Raw genomic sequence first — 22,703 nt, 5'->3', positions numbered from 1 at the left:
AACCATGTTCAATTAGCTCAATTCTACTGTGGAAAATAAAAATAATTATGTTTGCAGGATCCTTTTAAAGCCTTAATTGCTATGCTATTTGAATAAATATATTCTCTTATGATTGTCTTGTTGGTATAATTGGTATTTAACAGTGGCTGTGAGTTAAATAGTATTCCAGCTTGATTGTGTTATCTRTGGTTGAATTTGCAAGGCTGGCAGTGTACATCCAACTTTGCCTTCACAACAGGCATATCTATCCATAGATAATATATAATAATGGCAGTGTTGTGCACTATTTCCATAAAAATTKGTTTAGARGTTARAACCATCCTTCAATACACTGTGCAWATGTAGGTTTTATCATAATTGTGTTGATTTTATTTTCTTTTAGGTATCTTGTATCTSTGTTTAAAATGTAATCCTGTTAAGATTGTTCCTGGTAATTGCTTTTTCTCACATTCTTTTCCAAATTTTTAGCTTGGAAGCCTCTTCTCATACTATTGTTCAGCTGAAGTCACTCAGGCAGTATGGGATGGATATCTACAACAAGCAGATCCATTCTTTATTTATTTCTTAATGTTGATCATCCTTGTCAATGCAAAGTAAGTGTGTAGTTAATTCTTTGGGACATTCTTTGCTGACACTGTTTTAATCCAGGTTTATTTCACTTTGGTTTTACTGACTTAATCTATGCCTGTGACTTTACTGTTTTCAGAGACGTTATCTTAGCACAAGAATCAGATAAAGAAGAAATGATAAGTAAGTACTTCTCTTACATAGCTGCTAGTGGAATATTTATCATATTCTGTAATTCCCATTTATTATTAATTTTAACTGCTGAAGAGCTGATTTGTTTATTTCCATGTAATTTTTTTCTCATTAATTAATCCCTTCACCCACTAATTTCTTTCTTACTGTTGTTTTGCTGCCCTGTGCTTGACCTTCTGTCCTTGTTTCCCATTAGTATTCCCACACCTAGTTTTATACTTCAGTTTGAAGTACTTGAAACAATCATCATGTTTCTAAGCCCAAAGCAACAGCTTTCAAATCCTTCTTTAAATCTACCACACTTGTTGCATTTTCTGAATTATCTTCATATGCGCTTGATCTGAGCCTAATTCATTGTATTTACAGAATATGCATTAAATTTTAACGGAAGGTTTAAATAACTTGCATTTTTMTTTTTTTACATACATAATACARTGTAATTAATAATTTCSTAGTAGTTAGAAATGAGAGTGCTTGTAATTTCATGTCTTTGCCATATACTGCAGAACTGCACCCTGGGCATACAACAGTTCTACTGATTAAGTGCTCATTTTAAAGGGTTCTCTTGGTCAGAGCTCTTTAGAAAAAGGAGCTGATTTAGAATTAGAACYAAAAGCTAAAAATATACAGAAGTAAGAATGTGTTACAAAGTAATTTGTGTAGAGGTTTGATCTTCTAGTAATACGTATAAGTTTTCTATAGATGAGGAGTATTTCCTGTATCTTTTTATCTGGAGAGTGGATCAATATTCATGTTTAATCAATACACCAGATTGTTATGCCTTATTACAAAAAAAGTTACTGTTATAAAATATATATGTTGCTTCATTTCTGTGTCTGAAAYAGTGTTGCATTTATGTTGTTTGTCTGTCTCAGAATTCTTAGAAACATCACCAGCCAATCTTGATTTAGAGGATATAGAAGATCTCTTCTCTTTGGCACAATATTACTGTAGCAAAACTCCAGCTTCTTTCAGGAAGGTAATAACAGTAATTTTTAAAGTCTCTTCTACTTGGTGAGTGTTTAGGCTCTTGCTGACAGTAACTTTGAATTTTTCATTGCAATTTTTGATAATTTTTTCATGTTGCTACTCTAGTGATATTTTACTGTTACAATCTTTGAAAGATAAGAAAGTTAAGTGAAGCACATTAAGGCTTTTCTGCAATATTCTCACTTCACGGGTGATAACCACATTTTCCGAATGAGGTTCTTGTAAGAACTGATGAAGCTAAACTTCATACTTAGACAATTGCATTGTAGTACACTGCCCAGCAGTCCTTGCTGTACTTGCAATAGCAAAGAGGAAAAAGTCACTTACTAGAGATAAATCTKTTGTCACCTGCACTGTTTTTGCAGTTCTTCCTTACTCATGATATCTGACTTAGTGATTGAATGAAATAAAAGTATTTGATAACCATTGCCTTTGACTTGTATGTAGTTTCTCTGATGTGTGTAGACAGGTGTGGGAGGTTTTTTTGGGGGGAGGAACAACCGAAAAACAAATACCAGAGGCACTGCATCATGTTGGCATGGTCAAAGTGGTGAGCAAGYATGCTTGTAATGGAAGTGCAGACCTTGCCATGATTTTCAAAAAGAATTTCAGTTGATTGTAAGTTTCATTACTATGTGGACAGGATATGTATGTATGCAACTTAATATTTGTGACATAGTGGATGTAGTTCTATTTTAAACTTTCACATCTAAACACAATGGATTCAGTTAATCTTTTTTTTTTCCCTTTTCTTACTAGGACAACCACAGTCTTTTTGGCAGCAGCTTGCTGGGCCTCAAAGATGATGACACAGACTTGAGCCAGGCTCTGTGTCTAGCAGTTTCTGTGTCTGAGATTCTGCAAGCAAATCAGCAACAAGGAGTGAGTATACTGAGTTAACTTTCCCCTCCAATTTTATAGAAAGGGAGAAGAATCAATCAGTAGCCAATATTTTTAAATGCTAAGAGCAAAAATGAGTATTTGCTATTTCAGGAAAAATATTTTTGTCTTGAAGTTTTCTTCCTTGTAAATGATCTGCTGTTTTCAGTCCATTTGTGCTGTAGGAAGGAGCAAAGGGGAGCTTAAGACAGCTGGTTTGAATTTGAAAAGTGTAAGCTTAAAGTAGTATYTCACTAATTTGAACTCCTTTCCAAAGGAAAGTTTAAAATCCACTACTCAGTAACTTTGAGAAGAATGCTGTTAATTGTCTTTTGTCATTGAAAGGTTTAAAGGAAAAAAGGAAAATTGGTTAAACCTATTTCCCTGCAGACATAGATGCAGGGACTTCACTAGAAGTATTCAAGACCAGTATATGATCATAATGTAGTTAGATTACTGTGTTTCATAGTGATAACTGACTTTTCATTGCAGTTGTCAGTTTTGTCATGCATAATTTGATTTTTTTTTTCCTTGTCCAAAAGAAGTTTAGCATGTGTTTATCTCCTGTTCAAGCTGGTGGGATAWAAAGCTATCCTTATGCACTATGCTGATTAGTAGTGGATTCTTGGATTGTCTCATACCCACTATGTTTCCTCTCAGTAGAAATTATATAATTGTACTTGGCTGATCCTTTCTCATGCACAAGCTGATGTGCTCATGGAGAGCTGCTCCTAGGATACTATTGGTGTCTAACTGTAGCCAAAATTCAAATTAATCAAATGAAGTAAGATTTTTTAATAACTCATAGCCCCTTCAAGCAGTTCCTATATAGTAGTGGAGTTTGTATGAGAATGTAATTGAATTCTGTCAATGACTGTGCAATTTTAAAATTTTTWAATTTCTCTTTCAGGAAGGAGTAAGATTCTTTGTGGTGGATTGTCGTCCTGCGGAGCAATACAATGCTGGGCACTTATCAACAGCATTTCATTTRGACTCAGATTTGGTTCGTATACTTTTTGTTTCTTTATTGGTATTTGAATCCTAAGTGAGATAGAGGGGGAGAGAAATGCMTTGAAAAATAAAGTATCCTTAGTTTAGGCTGTAGTCTGTAGACTCTGGTGTCTAGCTGTGTGATGGTAAGGTTTCAGAAGTTAGCATCTCTAAAGGACATTGTAGAACCATCATTTTACCAAGAAGTTTAGTCCTTAATGACATAAGAATTTGGGATTCCAGACTTYCTGTTGATAGGTTAGGAGTGGAAACCTCTACAGACTAAAGACTATACCTTGCTTGGAGGAGAAGTCTCTTTTTAGCATACCAATTTCCAGTGAAAGGTGTGATTAATTTTAAAAAGGAGCACCTTTTTTGTCTTTTTTTTTAGCCAATCTAACTACAGTCTGCTTGTAAGGAACACATGTCTTGAAAAGAATTTGGTTGGTTCTTTAAAATTTTTGGAGTACAATATGAAAGAGTGCATTAATTTTGGGACTGAGGTGTGCCTATGGATGAATAACTTCCATAAAGAGTTTGTACTTTGTATTTGATTATGAGTTCCTAATTAAACATTGTCATATTTCTCTTTTTTCTTTCCCCCCCCCAAAATCACTTCCATTTCAGCAGTGTGTCATCACTTCTAGATTAGCTCTCAACTATTTTACTTTAAACAGTCTATGGGAGCTACTTGGAATGATTTATATGTATATACACAGTAAAAAGCTTTGATACCTTAGCTGAGTTCAGTCCTGCATCTAATATCTTTACCTCTAGAATTAAAATGATGCATTATTCATTATTATTATATGCACAAAYATAMTTACATWGCAGAGAAAAGGAGRCTGACAYACAACCTTAGAACTTTCTATAACTRTMTGAAGGAGGTTRTAGCAAGAATGGGTGTCAGTCTCTTCTTCTAAGTAAAATGCAGTAGGAGAAGAAGTGGCTTTTATGTTGCAGCAGGGGAAGTTTAAGTTGGATATTAGGAAAAATTCCTTCCCTGAAAGGKTTGTAAGCATTGGAACAAGCTGYCCAAGGAAGGGGTTGAGTCACTATCCCTGGAGGTATTTATTACTTGTAGATGTGGCACTTGGGGACGTGGCTTAGTAGTGAGCTGGCAGTGTGAAGTTTATGGTTGGACTTGATGATAAGGATCTTTTCCAACTTGAATGATTATTTGATATAGTATGGGTTTTAACCTGGACCAAAAATCATTTAGGGAAGAATTTTTCCTGTCCTATGTGGGTGTCTATACTAGCCTTAATTGAGTGTCATATTCAATTAAGTAGAAATAAGCATTATAAATTATTAAGTAGCGCAAAAAGCTGGAAACAAGTCCATGAAAACAAGTCCTAAATTAGATATGATTAGTCCATATGTATTTAAGTTGTACATTGGAATTAACTCCTGCAGCATGTGTCATTTGGTGTGATTCAGGTCTTTCATGAAACACGGTGTGTGAAKGTCACCAGGTTCATCCTTGTTTTTAGAAGTTTATTGCTGAGAAAAATCTTTGTGATGTAAAGTCATTAATGGRATTTCAATGCATTTTATATTCCTGTATGTGCAAAATACACAAAAATTGTTGTAAGGGGAAAACAATGGGGAAAGAAAGCACTTTGGAATCCAACTCATTTATAGATAGAGGAAGTAGTGAGATTTAGGACCTGCATAATAAAGCAGCCACCTTTATCTCTGGTAAAACCCCAGTTAAAATTCAGCTTACTGATGCCTACGTTGTGTACTTGTGACTTTGCCCTTCATCATTTGATCCACTGCAAAACCTAGATAATGAGAATCCCTTCTGGGCCCTCCCTGYCCCCAGTCCAGTTACAGGTCAAAACTTCCTTTTTAGTTTATGTAAGCACTTTCCCCACAAACACAGGTTAAAATTTTAGCTGTATTGAGAAAGTCCTTGTTTCTCCATCGCTTTCATAAAGAATTCATATTTTTGCATGCATAGTAGGCCTTCAAGAGATCACAGCCTTAACTTTTTGAGAGTACAAAGAGTCACAGATAACTCCTTGTACTCTCAGTTGTAATTTCTATTCCCAAATCTTGGTAAGTAAATAAGAAAAAGCTTAGTGGGGAGACAAGAAGAGGAATATTTTACTGGCAACTAAAACTTCCAGGTAATTTAAAGGGTTTCAAATCTCTRAAGTTTGAATGTGTTGTGCCTAAGCACATGTAAATATGGAAACCAGTCCCACTGCATATTACCAAATTACTGCAACATGAAAATTGCAAAGACTTTTTCACTATGATACGATGCCCGCAAAAATAAGCTCACAAATGTTAGCTGCATTTCTATCCTGGGGTGAGGATGTAAAGGACCATTCACAGGGTTCTTCACATAACATGAGGTCTCTGAGGTTCTGTGTGTGTGTGATTTGTACAGTGCTGMTTTTGCCTTGTTTGTGCTCAACAAATTATAACCATTGTCAAAGTTTGTCTCTTTTCACAACTTGTGTTACAATATGCTGGTGTCAAATAGCAKTCTTTGTTTCTTCATTCCACAGATGCTTCAAAACCCATCAGAATTTGCACAGTCTGTAAAATCCCTATTAGAAGCACAAAAACAATCTATTGAGTCTGGCTCCATAGCTGGTGGGGAACATCTGTGCTTCATGGGAAGTGGCAGGGAAGAAGAAGATATGTATATGAACATGGTGTTAGCACATTTCTTACAGGTACAATTAAATTGCCATTGATTTAACAGCTGAAATGAAGTGTGTCTGCATGTGTCATTGAYGGTAAAATGGTAAAATCATGGATAAATGATAAAACATTTTCCTCTTAAAATCGTAACTGTTTTTTACGTTACTTGAGTTTATAGGTTTTAGTAAACAAACTAATGCATGTTTCATTACCATACTTGCCAAACTTAGTCCACTGGGTTTTGCTCTGATCAGAATTGTCTTTTCTGTTGCAGAAAAATAAGGAGTATGTAAGCATTGCCAAAGGAGGCTTTATGGGTAAGCTTATTAATAATGAACTTTGGCTTGAAAAATCTTGAAATCTTAACTCTTGGTATTTTTATGAGGCTTTTGCTAACAACCATCTAAATGAATAGCAGCTAGGTCTCATTTGTCAGGTTTTTGCTTTGTGTAAGTAAACACTGTSCACTTGCACATTTGTGATTAACTTATGGCTTACACAAATTTCTGAGTGAAAAATAAATGCAGGAATTGGGGAATTTCCTTCTTTCTTCCATCTTACCATTCTTRATATTTTAGCCCCTGTATGAAGATGCAACTTCATAATTACTATTCATTGCTGTTATGATTTCTTAAATCTGCAGTTCATAGTTCTGCAGTTGATGTTGCTGGAAACAATTAGGCTCAACAACAGTGGAGAGATCAGTGCTACAGTATGTGTGTAGGGACATCATAATTAATATGTGCAGTGTTGTAAGAGCTGTCTTCTAGGTCAAAGCAGTGATTTATTTTTAATTGCTGCTGTATTTTAACTGTTTACTAAAATAATTAGTATATTAGGTAGCTGAGTAGGCATTAGATAATTAGATTCTCTCAATGCCTTTGTACTGCTGAAAGAAAAGCCTGGGATTATTGTAGTGATATCTGAATTTATCTGTTTCTTTAAATCGTGGGGAAAAAATTGTTACTGATTAGTTTCAGTATATATATAATATAAATATAYAATAAAATATACAATATTTTCATCAGCAGACTAAGTCCAGTGTATTCTGAGTGTTTTCTAATGGTCTTTTAACAGCCCTCCAGCAGCACTTAGCAGATATAAATGTGGAAGGACCAGAAAATGGATATGGCCACTGGATTGCTAGTACCTCAGGCTCAAGAAATAGCATAAACTCTGTTGATGTAAGTGAATTTTAAGCACAAGTGGTATAGCTGGATGAGAGCCCTAGGTGTACTGAAATTGTTCTTAATATTCTTCATTCTGTTGTGTAAAATGGCTTACTACATGTCATGACTGTTTTCACTTGTGTGGTCACTGTCTAGTCAGAGGTGACCTGAACATTTTTATCCTCTTGAGGGGAAGGGCTTGTAGATTAGAACTTGTTGTTGTCATTCTGCAGGAGAATATATGTAATAGACAACTCTTCCTGGCTCTTACTCACTCTGGGAATGAATTATTATAAAGTGGCATACAATTTCATGGCAAAGCTCAAAACTGTATCTTTTTTTACAGATGATATATTATGTGTAGGATTTGGTTTTTAATTTGGATGTAGAGTATTCATTAATAGGGTTCCTTTGTTTAGATGTTCATAGCAGAGTGCTCAGATATATAGTTTGTCAAGCTTGCTTTATGAGATCATATTTTTCTCAGTCATTTGTCATTGCTGTTACTTGATGGAACTSTAAAGAAATACTCAATTCTGTAATTAATGTCCAACTGAGTACCAGAAAGTAAATTGCTATATTGTAGTCTGTTTCTGTTTGAAACAAATCCATTGAGATAAAATAACATATTTTTATACGATTAATAATAACATATTTTAAAATAATAACATATTTTTATACGATTTTATACGAGAGGAGTTCTTTTTACAGGGTGATTCTCCTAACGGTTCAGGTGATGGAAAAGGAGTGAAGTCCCTAGTGAATAAAATGACRGTTGCTTTGAAGACTAAATCTGTGAATGTGAAAGAGAAAGTTATCAGTTTTATTGAAAATACATCTACTCCAGTGGACAGGTGCGTTGTTTGTATCTCACTGTGCATTAGCTGGGAGCAATGACCTCCTATTTCATGTGGCTATTTTGTAAGTGTGAAAACTRAGCTAATTAGGAGAAAGTTGTCTTCCATATTCAGTTTTTAAATTTTCTGCCCCTACCCTCCTCACAATTTTATCATGACACAGTGAGCCTACTGTGCTGCCTTAGTATTGCAAGGCCAGTGTGGGTGGGTCCCTGTTGCCTTGAATGTTTATCTAGAATTTGTCATTGCATGGGTGACTTTTTACAATGTGTCAGTTTTGTTTCCAGTCTAAAAGTGAACAATGATTTCACTTTTATTTCAGTTCCTCCCCCTCCTGACTCTAATGAAATGAATTAATCACAGGATTCTGCATGGGTTTTGTTGGTTGATTTTGTTCTGTTTTGGTTTTTTTTTTTGCTGCTGCATCTTGTCAAATTGAGTTTAATTCTTTTAAAGATCTTGATTTTTTCAAGTCCTGATGTAAAGCTGCTTTTCAAACCCAGAATTCACCCATTTGGTTTTTGTGTCTTCAAGTACAGCTAGGAACAAGAATGTGCAAGTACATTGAAGAATGCTTTCAAATTTGGAAGTCATCATTCCATATACTTAACTAAATACAAGAATAACAGCTTTCGTCTGTCAAAGCTTTAAACAAAAACCCTGTTGTTGTTCTTGGTATTCCAGCCTTTGAAGTTACATTTTGAATACCAAGACATTGGTATTCAGGAATCTCAGAGATCTAGCATTTGTTTGATACCAGGATTTAAAATACATGCCAAATGAACAGTAGTTTTTAATAGTCTTGAACCCCAGATCATTCCTTTTTTTTGTGTAGGAAAATGTTTTTGTTTTTTTTTTTTAATTAGTATTATTACTTTAATTTCACAATTAGAGGCAAAAAAAAAATCTTAAATAGCATTTAGGAGTAGCTTTTGCTGTGTGAAGAACTAAATTGAATGAATGTGAAGATTTAAACTGAAAGTGGTTAGATTTAGATTAGATATTAGGAAGAAAKTCTTTACTGTGAGGGTGGTGAGGCATTGGCACAGGTTGCCCATGGTAAGTCTGGGTGCCCCACCCTTGAGCAGTGCTCAAGGCCTGGCTGGGTGGGGCTTTAAGCTGTATGGTGTGAGGTGTTCCTGTGAATGGCAGGGCGTGGAACAAGATGGATTGTAGGGTCCCTTCCAACCTAAGKCGTTCTGTGAAATCAATGCTGCTTGCACATAAGCCATAGAGATGCATTTCCCATGCTGTCTTAGTAGATTTTTCTGTTAATATTTCTTTACCTCATGTCCAACCTTAATGAAGCCTTGTTTTGATTTACAAGCATCCTTCTTGAGGAAGATACATTRCCAATATAGAGAATTTCAGCTATTTACTTTGGCTTTTCTTTTACATTTTTTTTAATTCTTTTGTTCTGTCCTCTGCCCCAATGTACCATAGAATACCTTTCAATCTTTCCTGGCCAGACAGAGCAAGCCTGGAGCGGTAAGCTTGATAATTAAGCAGTCTGACTAAAACCACCTTTCTTGTATTTAGCATGGCATCACAATGTTTGTAAGCATTGGTTACACTGACAAGATTGCTTGCATATTTTGATATAAATTTARTTTTTTGGAATATATCAAAGCTATTACTTTTTACAAGCACTGGTCAAGAGACTAAAGGAAGAAAAAAGAATGTACTGGCATTACTTTCTTCTCTTAGTTTCTGCTTTGTTATTTCTGTTTTTTTCCTTGCTATTGCTTTTTATGGATTTTTTTTAAACTTGTCATTTCCTATATACATTTTACTAGTATCCTGTACTAGTAGAAGACACCAGGAGTAATTACTGAACAAATTATGGCTTAAGGTTTTCATGAGAGACTACAAGTATGAAAGTAAACTTTTCATAAAACACCATCAGAACTTAGATATGACAGGGAACCCATATGGAAATTCTGTCTGGAARTCTCAAATTTTATGCTTCTTATCACATGGTGATGAAACATGCTGATAGAGACAGACATGCTCATTACTGGGAAAAGAAAAGTTATTGTAAGTAAATATGCTTTACAGTTCTACCTCATCTTGTTCACATAGCTACTGCATTTCATGCAAATGTGGAGGCCCTTCACATTTACCTCATATACATTGTCTTATAATTATACTTCAACAATAAAAGTTGTGAATTGAGTGTATATAAAATTACTTGTGATAATTGAAGAGCAGCTTATGCGTAATCACTTTGGAACTTTGGTTATACACTAGGAGTTCTAGTAGCTTTTGATCCTTGCACACTGAAAAGCATGAAGATTGATGCTGCATGAATTAGTGAAAATTTTACAAGTGGGCTTTCAAGGAATTTTGACTAACTTTTCTTTCAAGTAGTTTGCACATAATTTGTGCTGGGATTCACCCAAAAGAAYCATGGAAAAGGTAGTGTTTGTGTAAGCAAAATCAGAAGTAATGTTAAAAGAAGTAATTAAAAGAAGAACAATGGGAATCACCCAATAGCACATAGAATGTTTTTGTTAATTTACAAATAGTAAAGAACGTGGGGATTGTACCCCACATTTTGTTGATCTGTTTCTAGAATACAGTAAGAAATTATTGAAATACCAAATTAAATACATGATAATTCTTCGATAACTTGAAGATGTATGAATCTGTATTTGTAATCAAGAAGTTATGATATCTTGAGATTTTAATTTGGTTGTTTGGCTTATTCCTTCTTCCGTTGAATATTTTCTTTCATTGGGTAGATGCAATAATAAATTAGCTTGCACTATATATCCCTRGAGTATTTTCTTAAAGTTACAGTTCTTACAGACCTAGAATGGCATTTTTTCTGCATCCATTCAATTAGATCTACTTCATGTTTATTACCAATATGTTGCATTTGGCAGGTCTGCCACCAAGGGACATTTGTCATTCAATTTGTAACCATGTAACGATGTAAAGAGGTTAAAGGGAATAAATTTCTAGTTTAAGATTTTACTAGGCTTTTATGAAATAGCTTTTTACTCTCTTGTTTACTCTCTCTTGACTAACTTCAACTGATAAACACCAGTGAGATCTGCTCTTAGTTCCTCTCTGCATAATTGAATTTGACATTATTTAATTGTGCTGCTTCTTACTCAATTGATTATGTCTTACTAAAGCATATTTACAAAACCCTCCAGATAGAAGCACTGTYTTCTTGAATTGTCAGTGTCATTGATGCTTATTGTCTTAAACACTAATGAGCATGTTATTGTATGTTTATTTTTGTGCCATTATAGACAGCATTTCTGTTGGGTTGTTTTTTTTAACTTATTTTGTTTATATTGGTAAATTTTGCCCATAGAAAACATTGTTTTCTTTTCTGACTTCCAATTCTAYTTTCAGGTATCTATAAGTGGTAGCATTGATTTACTTGTTACTAAATCTGTTCTCTGTCCAGCATGGTTCTACAGTGGCATGTAAACTGGAGCTTGTGAATATACTTAAAACAGGAACCAAGGCTTAGAGTTGGTAGGAAAGATAAATGCTCAGTATGGGAAGGAGATTATTGAACTGGAGGAAAAGGACAGGCAAATTTCAGTTTTGTTTTCACTTTTTTTAAACTACTAAGTGTTGCCTGTTCTGAAGGCTAAAACCATGACTTTTTTTTCCCAGAAATTGCCTGTTTTGTGGCTTTCTGAAYTTTTGGGTTTTTTTCTCATATTTTTCGGGTATTTTCGACAGTTGAAGGCAAGAGATTTTAGTTCAGCTGTGACCATGTAATCACAGCATTCTGAGCTGGAACTTTAAAATATCTCAGGAATAGCAATARTGCTGTCACACATTAAGACTCAGTTGTGTGTGTTTGCTACATTTGATATSATCTGTAGAAACAATTTAAATGTGATTCTTTACATCAGTGTCACAGTGGTGCTTGATTGTAGCAGTAGGAATTGTTTGACCAAATATTTCAAGATACGACTCGAGCTGGAAGTAATAAACAGTGGATGGTTTGTAATAACCCCACTTCATAGTTCTTAAGGCATTTTGTTATGTTTTGAGGAATTCACCAGAAAAATTAACTGCCAGACATGTTAGTTAATAGCCTTTGKTTTTTTCTTCATCTAAATTTGGCGTTCTTGTGAAGTTGCCCTGACTGTCCAGATCTGTTTTAGTTTCATGCTAGAAACTTGGCATGTAGTCAGTTTTCAGGTCTCTGATATATGTTGCCATTTGASATGGTGAGCAGAAGTTGGGKTTTTTTTAAAACAAAATAGCATTTCTTTTCACTTTCTTTGTTACAACACTCAGCCTCACAAAGTAACTGAGCTATGTGCTTTCACTAACCAAGTTACTTGATGGGTCACTCACATCTTCCTTGCAGGCAGCTTCATGAAATTCTCTTGTCCTTCTTTGTTGCACAGCTGTGTTTGCATTTGCTAATACATTATTGTAGAACTCAGACCATCAGTTTCAAAGTTACTTTTCTTCTCCCATCCCTCTTCCTCTCCTGCCCTTTTCATTGCCACAGACATGTCAGCAGCAGTGACAGAGTAGGAAAACCCTACCGAGGTGTGAAGCCGGTTTTCAGCATCGGTGATGAAGAAGAGTATGATACTGGTACAGTACAAGATTTTCCTCTTATCTAGAKTAGCTTATTCAAACAAAATTATCAATATTGGACTAAACCATAAGAGTGTATCTTGCATCTTTGTCTTGCAATATGATAATTGTCTAATTATYATCATTGATCATGTGTTTTATGGTGGTACCTAGGACCAACCCTTTTCAAATACATAGTAGCAGACTATGGATAAAAAATGTGTACATAAAAGTTATGTACAAATAAAAAATAATTTGTGGTAGGCACTAGCCAACAGGAAGAAATGGTAAWAAATGGGTTTAGTGGCTCTCTTGTCTTCACTTGTTATTTCTGTAGTAAAGATCTTTTTCTACACTGGTCTTGTGCRTGTAAACTGGCAATTGTGCCGTTATTACTCACACCAGTAAGCAAAATGTGAAAAACTTTGGCTGATRTATCTCAGTTTAAATGTCTGTATTGTCAGTTAGTGTAATTATCTGAATTTCTGAAATATAGTTGGAGCTAGACTTTGAATGGCTAATATGTATACACCTCTCCAGTAGTTTAGACTTTGCTTTTCAGCAYTGAATCTGTTAATAATTGATTCATCTCTTGATATGTATGCATAATGCTGTAGGAAAAAAACAAGCAATTTTTATTTAATTTTTTTATCTAGTTGAMAAACTGCAGGCAAAACTGGAACACCACACATTTCATAAAGGTTTGTTGGGAGCTTTTTTTTTGAGACCAGTTCTATTATTAAAATGATGCAGACCTACTGCTTCCCTGGTTTTGCTCTGATAGTTTTAGCCCATGCCCAGTCACCATTTGACAGATAACTCTYCTGTGGCCAAAAGGCATTTTTGGCTTCTGTGGGGGAAACAAGTAACTAGTCTAAGAGTTTTTGACATGCAAAAGAAGCAATTTAGSAAAATTAATGAGAGTCACAGGTTTAAATAAGATTGATGACAAACAGTTGACCATCATCTGCTATAAAAATTGTAAAGGAGCAAAGTGAAATTATCAGGAAGAAGCTTTAATGCTAACAGGGTATTTCTCCAAATGCTGTGTAATTAAGTTTGCACGGTTCTTTGAGCATCCATAATAGTGTTTGGCAAAGTCTGTGTAGTTTCAGAAAACCAGCTCAAAGACAGATTGTCTAGAACATRTTTTCAGTAATGGTTGTTTGCTAAGTTCTATTTAGATTTGCTTTTAAAAGCACTATTACCCTTGGTAAGTAAGCAGAATCAGTGCAATTTGAATGAGCAAAGCCAACACATATGAAGTGAAACATTTATTATCTTGATACAGAAGAATGCAAAAAGTGAACCTGTTTCTATACAATTGTTTTTGTGAAATTTTAGTGTTTGGGGTTTTTCTGAAATAAGTAATTGCAGTCAGGTGTAATAATTGCAGCCTGCTCTAGGTGAGTCTGCTTGACCAGGTGACCTGCAGACACTCCCTTCTCTCCTCAGCCATTCTGATTCCAGAGGATTCTGTGATTCCACCCATGAGGGTGGATTATTGTTCCATTTTCTTCAATCTCATAATGTATTTTTTTTSAGTGAAAACCTTTTCAGAAGTGTGTTTCAAATTCTGAATTGCATTGAAATAAATCATTTAACAAAATGTAGGAAACTGGCTTTGAAAAAGGCTCTTTAAAGAGCTGTCATGAGTTATTTCTGGAAGTAATTTGCATGGAGTTAATATAGTTCATTGTTTTAGACAACTAGATTGCTTTAATTCTTCTAATGTAGCACCAAAATTACTATGTAAACATAATCACCATGTTTAGACATAAAAGCAGTATTTTGCAACTAAGTGATAACACTTGGAGTAGTTTTTGGTGTTTCACAGAGGTCTGTGCTGAAAAYTTTGGGTTTAATTATGTTCTTAAAYRTCCTTAGAAWRGGATGTGRTGCCAAAGAYAACAATTTTTGCTAATGATCCAAGGTTATTTGAGGCAGTACGGACAGACTGAGTCTTTCTCTTGYCTGAATGACTGGGCAATAAAATGACATGAAATTTGGTATGAATTAATGTAAGGCAAGAAGGACATGGAAAAAAAAAACCCAACCCCTTCTAGTTTCAGCTCCAAAGTGGTAGAGGGATTTGGCTGTGTCTGGGAGCAGTGAGTTTATAATAAGTGGTTATATAATAAGTACTCTTTAGCAGTCAGAAGAACAAATCAAATGCTCACAAATCTATGGTTCATCCACATACTGAATATTGTGTATCTTTTGCCCTTGACATCAGCAACATTTGAACAGGAGAYTGTTCAGGAGGAAGGGTGAGGAGAGATGTGAAATGACTTTCACAACAGGCACAACTGAATATTAGAAATTTTGTTAGGTGAAATAGGCATTTTAAGGAAGGAAAACTGGTCCACAAAAATAATGCCTGGTCTTGAAAGRGATTGACAGGTGTTCATTTCTTCTTGCAAAAGAAGCTAGAAGAGGCCCTCCTGGGACAGTAGTTGGCTTGGTTTTGGTACTCCTTGGCAAAAGATACTTGTGTTTTAGATGCAAAGGATTTATATGGCTTCAAGGAAAGTTTGGACAAGTGAAATGWAAGAAACCCATGAAACCTTACTGAATAGACAAATTGGACCAACCTGAGATATTCCCTGAGCTAAAAACAGTTTTTTGCTGAGAGAAAATTAAGAGAGAAATATCAGATCTGCCTGCCTTTTTCTTTCTTCCCTCTCAATAATTCTGTATGGTTTGGTAGACCTTGCTTTGAACCAGTGTAGCTACAGTAGGTTTAGGTAAATTGAAAAGTTGTCTGATGGTATGTGAAAATACTTTTTCTTTTTTTTTTTTAACCTTTTTACCCCGTCCCTTCAAAACAGATGAAATTGATAGCTCCTCCATGTCAGACGATGATCGAAAAGAGGTTGTCAACATCCAAACATGGATAAATAAACCTGATGTGAAGTATAACTTTCCATGTAATGAAGTAAAAGAAAATGGGCATATGTTTCCCAGGTACTGAAATTAATCATAAGTTTAATGAAAATGTCTGTCTTGATAATACATATTTTTTAAAAAGTGTTGGTCACTTAACTTATCCTTTATATTAATCTAGGGAATGAAAGCATGAAACAACCTAGAACAAAATGTTTCTGTGTTTGCAGTGTCATAGAATGGTAATTACATGTCAAAATGGTGTGAAGTTTGCTTTGAAGAACAAGATAGTAAGAAAAATGTTTTCAAACTGAACTGAAACTCAGGCAGTGTGTTCCCACTGCTAGCTGAACATGCATTCCTTCAATAAAGAAGGCAAACGTTTGTCCTGCACTGGGGGAGAAGATCAGTGAGTTAGTGTTGGTGCTGGCACAGGGGTTGACAGTCATGGGCTGTCACCACATCGTTCTAACTTAGTTTGATGCCCCATGTGTAGAGCTGCCCCTCTGTAGGTGGAGGGATGGGATTGGGGTGTGACTGAAGGGAGAGAGGGCCTGGAGGCACTTTCCATGCTCTGTGCGTGGCCTGACACGTTACTGGTGGCTGTGATCTTTGCTGACGAAGCAAAGGCTTTGAGGTGACCATRTGAACTGCCCACATTGGGTTTGTATGCTGGAGGGGATGTCATGTTTGTTTTCAGAAATGGCTATGCTACAGTACTCAAGGAAAATCTGAAGTATTTTGTAGAGCTTTCTTAATTAGATATTATGAAAATATTACAAGTATTTATTAGATTTGGTAACTATTATCTAGCTCTCTCCATGTAATTTATTTAAAGGACTTAACTTTTGAAATAGCTGATACTTAATTCATTAACAAAATTAATTTGTATTTCCTTTTCCTTCAAGTCATCTCCTAGTAACAGCAACCCATATGTACTGTTTGAGGGAGATTCCATCACGAAAAGGACTGGCTTACATACAGTCYCGACAGGCACTTAACTCTGTAGTCAAAATCACATCCAAGAAGAAACACCCAGAGCTGATCACCTTTAAATATGGAAATAGCAATACTTCAGGCATAGAMATTCTGGCAGTTGAAAGGTAAGCCATCTCAGCAGCAGGGGTATAAGTGGTAATGATATCCAGGGTGCTGTCCASTCGAAATCGGAAGTTTTCTGTAATTCCCAGAATTGAGTTGAAAGAGTGATAGTTTTTATTTAGGAATACATAATTCATGTGAACTAGAAAAAAGATCTGCTGGTGAAATGAGGAGCATTTACAAGACCCAGAAGGGAGGAACTCCAGTTACAGTTGCTGGCGGTGGGATGTGTGCAARTTGCACACATAATACAAGTTGCATAACTTGCATAATACAAGTTTTTGTATTATGTCTTATTATGTCTTAAATGAAGATGAAGTAGACAGCTACCTGCAGCTAAAATATGGAATTGTGAAGAGTGGGATTGAAGTGTGGTCATTCTTCTGTGGTATCAGTTGTGGGGTTTTTTTGAACATCTGACTTTTTCTGTGCATTGTACAAGGAGTCCAGAAGCCTAAACTCAAAACTCTTGTTTCCCTGAAACCTGACTTCTTGAAGTTAGGTGCTGCCATGCTCAGCATCTGCATGCTTCAGACAGGGGTCAGATGGAGGGGTACATCACTGGTGTGGGCTGCTGTTTCTTGGCACTTTTAAGAAGGTTGTTATAGCAGCTGGATGTTTTCTCACCCTCTTCCTGTGAGTCAGTTATGTACAGTGGGTGCTCTGTTTTCACGAGAGAGGAAAGATGAGTTTGCTGCCTAACCAAGGACATTATTCTATGCCTGTTGGCTCCTTAGGTTTGTAGTAGGTCAAGAAAKAGAAATTAAAATTTTGCAGAGAGCTTTTCTGCTTGTTGAATTACTTCATGATATCCTTGTGGACTGGAATAGAGCTATCTATGGGAATTAAAAAACAAACCACAAAATGAAAACCAAGCAAGGACTACTATGCTTCGATCAAACAGTTCTAGCTGTGGGGATCTTGAACTGCCTGATCTATCCCACAGTCAATTTTCGTTTCTGAGATGGCATGTGAAGTACTCCTCAACAGTTATAAGTTCACAAACAGRAAGTGTTTCATAGTATAATCAAGAATTAAATGTTATTTTCTGAGTATTTTTTAATTTTAATAGTCCCYTCTTCCCTTCCTCATAGACAGAGGAAGAATCAAAATAATTAAGGAATTTACACTCAAAAATTTTATAGTGGATTAATGATGGCTTTCTCTAATTTTTTTTAAGGTATTTGATTCCAAATGCGGGTGATGCTACCAAAGCCATAAAACAACAGATCATGAAAGTATTGGATGCCTTGGAGAGTTAATAACTAAAGACTTTGTAGAGACCACTTTATAAAGRAGAAGCAACCAAGATACTGTATGTGGACACAAGCTGACTGTTTCCCAACTGATTACTAACTTAAGAGAATTTTTCTGTTTGCTGATGGGAGTGCCTGAGTAGCAGGCTTAAGATAGGGTAAATTATTATCCATTTCTGAACAGGACTTTTGTTTCCGTTTTTTTTATATTATAAATTTTTGTTTTGGAGAARTGTTTTTTATAAAGGTCAGTTTGTTTCATTTTAATGCAGCCTTTATGGGAGTGATCTGCATCTTTGCAAGAGCAGATGCAGCTGGGTTCACATTAAATGTGTTAAAGGAATGAAGGACTATGAGAGAGAAGCAGTTGAAAGCAGAATGGTTTTTAAATTACTATCCCTTGCAAATAAAATGTCTCCATTGCCTTCAGTCTAGAAATTTGATTTTGCCTACTGGGTAGTATCAAAGACTAACCCAAAATTTAGGTTTATGAGCAGAGCGGATATAAATCTTAAAAATACTGTTTTCTCATTAAAATGKTTAAGTCCAGTTTGGGCTGCAGATAAACAGAAAAAATACAAGCAATTTGTAAAATTAAGGTTTTTTAAAATTCTTACCAGCTACTAGGTGAAATAACTGGAATTGGTGGTAAGGGTTATTTTTAAATACTAAAATTAACTAGTTTTTACTACAGGATTGTGATTTTTTTTAATTATGCAAAATTTTACATTTCATGGATTGAGGTTGTTTCCCTTTTAAAGATGAGTGTGGGCATTGAAATGAATGTTCCATGACAGAATATGACAGTAGCTGGAAACAAGTTTTCGTGCTCCCCAGAAACAAAATGTCTAAGACATTTAGATGTTTAAAACCCTTCAGTTCAGCATAAAAGTGAGTACATTCTGACCAGGTGTGTTCAGCCAGAAGATGAATGCACATGGAAAAAAAGAGAGATTCCAGTGGTGTATGTCTGTGGTAAATGTATTCTTAACCAGTGAAATGACGATAATGGGGATTAGCTTTGCTGCATGAARTCTTCTGAGTATTTGAATCAAAGCCTATCATTTGCTACTTCATCAGAGGGTAAAATAAGTTAAACTGACCTTTATAAAAAACATTTATTCTAAGTTATTTTACTAGAAATCAAGCTAGGGCACCTTAATTCTGGAACTAATTACTTTTTTTTTTCTTCTTAGTATCTGAGTAAACACCAATAGAACTTGAACTGTTGAAGATATTTGCATGAAATTGCACCTGGGCCAATGCTCATGTATTTATAGTTATGCCCAGCAGCTGTTGTATTACATTTTCCTCTTCCTAATCCYTTCTGGAACTATCCTCAAGAGTCTCTGACTCTGTGCCTACTATCAGCAACGAGATTTTTTCATGTAAAGATGTTTGTGCTACTGTTTATAAACTACAGTTGTAAATAAACCAGTACAATTTGAACATAACTTGTTYTGTGAGAAGGCATTTAGTTGCATACTCTGAATCGATTAAAAGTTTTTCCTAAAGGTGTTTAATAAATGGAATTTGAATTTTGGAGTGGAAGAAGCTGATTACAAATCACAGGGAGCTACTGCCATTGACTTCTTAATGTAAGTATTTTAGAATTTAAGTTAATTTCATTAAGTACTTTTGGGTGAGCCATAATAAGCATTCACAGAAATAATTCACAGAATTAATTAACAAATAATCAAGTTATAGAAAAGATTTCTGCATAAATTCCAGACTTCTGAGAATCTTATTTTTAGTATGAAAATGTTAACAGAATGATACAACACATTTCATCTACTCAGGAGGGGGAACAGTGAAAATGACACTCAGTTGTTAAACAGGTGTATTTGAGTATTAAATAAGGAGCATGGCTAATGTGTCTGCTTCACTGTGAGCACAGCAAACACAGCAGACCTTTGAGATCTACAGCAAGTAAAGTGACAGGAAATCAATTCTTAGATCTCTTCTGTGTAGAAACATATGATCTGATCCATTAAGAGGTGAATTGCTTTTAAATTTCAAGGCAATGTAAAGTTATCAACAGACCTTTTACCATACATTCCAAAGTGCTGGTGCATCTCTACCCACAGTTTAAGGGCTACTTTCACTTCATAATGTGCATACCTATAGTTAGTATTTTTGTTACATAACTTGTATTAGTATTACAAAGCAGAAATTCTGATTATAGTACTGGAGTGATATTTTTTTGAAAACAAAAATCTAAATAGTTGGTATGCTTCTTCCCATTTCTTTCAGTTTCAAGGTTCTTTTTTTTTTTTTTTAATTATTTGCCAGAGGTTTGTAGGCTTCTGTTTTATTCTGCATGCACCACTGTCTGTATTGTCACCTTGTAAGGTGACAGTTGATATGATGCAGGAGTAACAGAAATGAGGTCTGGAATGGGAAAGAATGTCTCAGAGTAAGCTTCTCTGCAAATTGAAAGCTCTTACCTTTGTTTCATAGTGAGAGTTGGTGCTTCTGTGCTCACTGATGGCTTTTTGTGAGATTCCTCTTTGTGAGATCTGTCTCACAAATTCTTTTAGATCCTGATTTGTATGAGAATTTGTAAAGAACTTTATATGTATTATCCACCAAAAATACTGTTGACTGAAGAGCAGCAATTTTTTTAATTTCCTTTCCCTGTTAGTCCTTACACATAGGACTAACAATACAACCTGTGATTGTATCTTTTTTTGTCCTTCCAGCTACATGTTGGCTGTAGTTTCAAAACTTCAGATGCTGTTAAATAACCTGTGTCAATAGAGCCATCGTCTACTGAATGTCTGAAAAGTTTCCCTTTTGGGAAGGAAATGGGGTGATACTGATGCCTTAGGGTTTTTAGTTTCTATATTTTCATGCATCTGTATTCTTGTAGTTCTCTAGTACCACACTAAAACTACCGTTCTCCCATCTTTAGACAAAACAATCCCTCTCTGAGCCTCAATCCAAGGACACCTCGCTGCCTCAGAGCCCCAAAACAGTGAGTTGGCGGGGAGCAAATTTGGGGTGGTGGTTAACATCATCACCTGAAGATCATTGGAGAATTAAGAACCAGTATGTTAATAAGGCAGATCTTACAAAAGGTGAAGATCTCGTGACTCGGTGTCCATTTTGGGTGTAGCCTCAGGAGGAGGCTTTTGTCTGCCCTAATGTACCAGTAGGCCTGTTAGGCCTGTATTAAAGTTGTCCATTCTCATTCTCTTAAGTTTGTCTGGCCTCTGTTTCTGATTAGCCTGATTGATAAGGCATCAGTACTATGTGATTTATTTTACTGGGTGTGCTTAGTGATTTCAGATACTTTCGTTTTGAGGCTTGAAAGATACATTCTCTGACCCATGGGGGACTGGATTTTTGGCCGGTGCTTTTCACCTTGAAGGGATGATACTGTTTTTTATTCTTTTTCTTATTTTGTGTGATGCTGGGAGACAGTTGTTCTTTCCCCCTGGAGCCCTGCAAAGTGTGGTATTTGAGGGAAAAAACCTCTTAAAAATCATATCTGCTGCTCTTTTTATCACCATGGGTGTGTGTAAAAAGGAGGGAGGCCTGCCAAAGAGCTGCTGCACTRTCCATTCTGCCATCCTTTGCTTGGTCAGTTTAGGATGAGTGCTGCCCTTTACTTGTTCCAAGGGGCAGGTTGAATGGTTCTCTGGTTGAAGGWAGGTTTGTAATTGCTGCAGACAGTAGAGGTTGTGCATTTTACAGTGGTTATGCACTTCCCATSCTTTATCTCTTTACATGTTTCCTGAAAGGGAAGGTGTGTAAGAGATTGATCACCCTGGGTTACCCATTTTATCTTTGCTCATTCTGCCATCATATGCTTTCAGCTTACAGAGACAATCTTGTATGAGAAATACTGCCTCTACACAACATGAATCTACAGTTCTACAAACATGCTTCTAAGAAGCCCAAGGTTGGAAAATATGCATACGAGACAGCAATGTTCTGTGCTGAGTAAAGGGAAGCACTTGGTGTTCAAAGCAAAGGAAGAGCAGCATGGTACTTAGTGTGTTGGTTTCACAGAATTGTTGGTGTTGGACAGGACCTCTGGAGCTCTTCTAGTCCAAGTCCCCTGCCAAGGCAGKGTCACCTRGAGCATGTTATACATGAACGTGTCCAGTGGGTTTGGAATGTCTCCAGAGAGGGAGACTCCATGATCTCCCTGGGCAGCCTCTTCCAATGCTCTGTCACCCTCAGTGTAAAGAAGTTCCCTCCTTATGTTCAGGTGGAACTTCTTGTGTTTGAGTTTATGGCCATTATGCTCCTTGTCTGGCACCATCCACTTGWCAAATGCCTTTGAGATGTTTATGTGCACTGATGGGATCCCCTCTCACCCTTCCCTTCTCCAGACTAAACAGGCCCAGCTCCTGCAGTCTGACCTCATAACAGAGATGCTCCAGACCCCAAATCATTGTTGCCTCMTCTGAGCCCTCTCCTGTAGCTCCTTGTATTTCTAATACTGAGGAGCCCAGAACTGGACACTGTTCCAYATCTGGAGCACTGTGGAGATGTTTGTACCTTAGGGGATGCTGTTCTTGTAAAAAGAATGGGGATGTCCCAGGTGAATGAGTTACCTGTAAACTCTGATGTTTGCA

The 22,703-nt window shown here is 36.0% G+C and overlaps 1 protein-coding gene across 2 annotated transcripts in view; it reads left to right on the top strand.

Annotated features, from left to right (window-relative positions):
- TBC1D23 (TBC1 domain family member 23) overlaps positions 1-19,656 on the top strand; it is a 32,029-nt gene extending 12,373 nt beyond the window's left edge. The window contains exons 6-19 of one of the 2 annotated variants that reach the window (XM_057364161.1): positions 469-593; positions 707-750; positions 1,635-1,738; positions 2,509-2,631; positions 3,539-3,631; positions 6,141-6,311; positions 6,554-6,596; positions 7,357-7,463; positions 8,160-8,302; positions 9,749-9,793; positions 12,801-12,889; positions 15,703-15,838; positions 16,666-16,860; positions 18,039-19,656. In XM_057364161.1, the coding sequence (XP_057220144.1) occupies positions 469-593; positions 707-750; positions 1,635-1,738; positions 2,509-2,631; positions 3,539-3,631; positions 6,141-6,311; positions 6,554-6,596; positions 7,357-7,463; positions 8,160-8,302; positions 9,749-9,793; positions 12,801-12,889; positions 15,703-15,838; positions 16,666-16,860; positions 18,039-18,120 (1,500 nt within the window). In that variant the 3' untranslated portion in view covers positions 18,121-19,656. The remainder of the gene's footprint in view (positions 1-468; positions 594-706; positions 751-1,634; positions 1,739-2,508; positions 2,632-3,538; positions 3,632-6,140; positions 6,312-6,553; positions 6,597-7,356; positions 7,464-8,159; positions 8,303-9,748; positions 9,794-12,800; positions 12,890-15,702; positions 15,839-16,665; positions 16,861-18,038) is intronic. The other variant, XM_057364160.1, reaches the window with a different exon arrangement.
- Positions 19,657-22,703: the final 3,047 nt, after the last annotated feature.

This window comes from Malurus melanocephalus, unplaced genomic scaffold, assembly GCF_030028575.1.
Source record: "Malurus melanocephalus ecotype Western Australia unplaced genomic scaffold, MMel_1.1 scaffold_36, whole genome shotgun sequence".
NCBI classification, from domain to species: Eukaryota; Metazoa; Chordata; class Aves; order Passeriformes; family Maluridae; genus Malurus; species Malurus melanocephalus.
The sequence above is the reverse complement of the archived record's forward strand: the minus strand, read 5'-3'. Positions and strand labels throughout refer to the sequence as shown.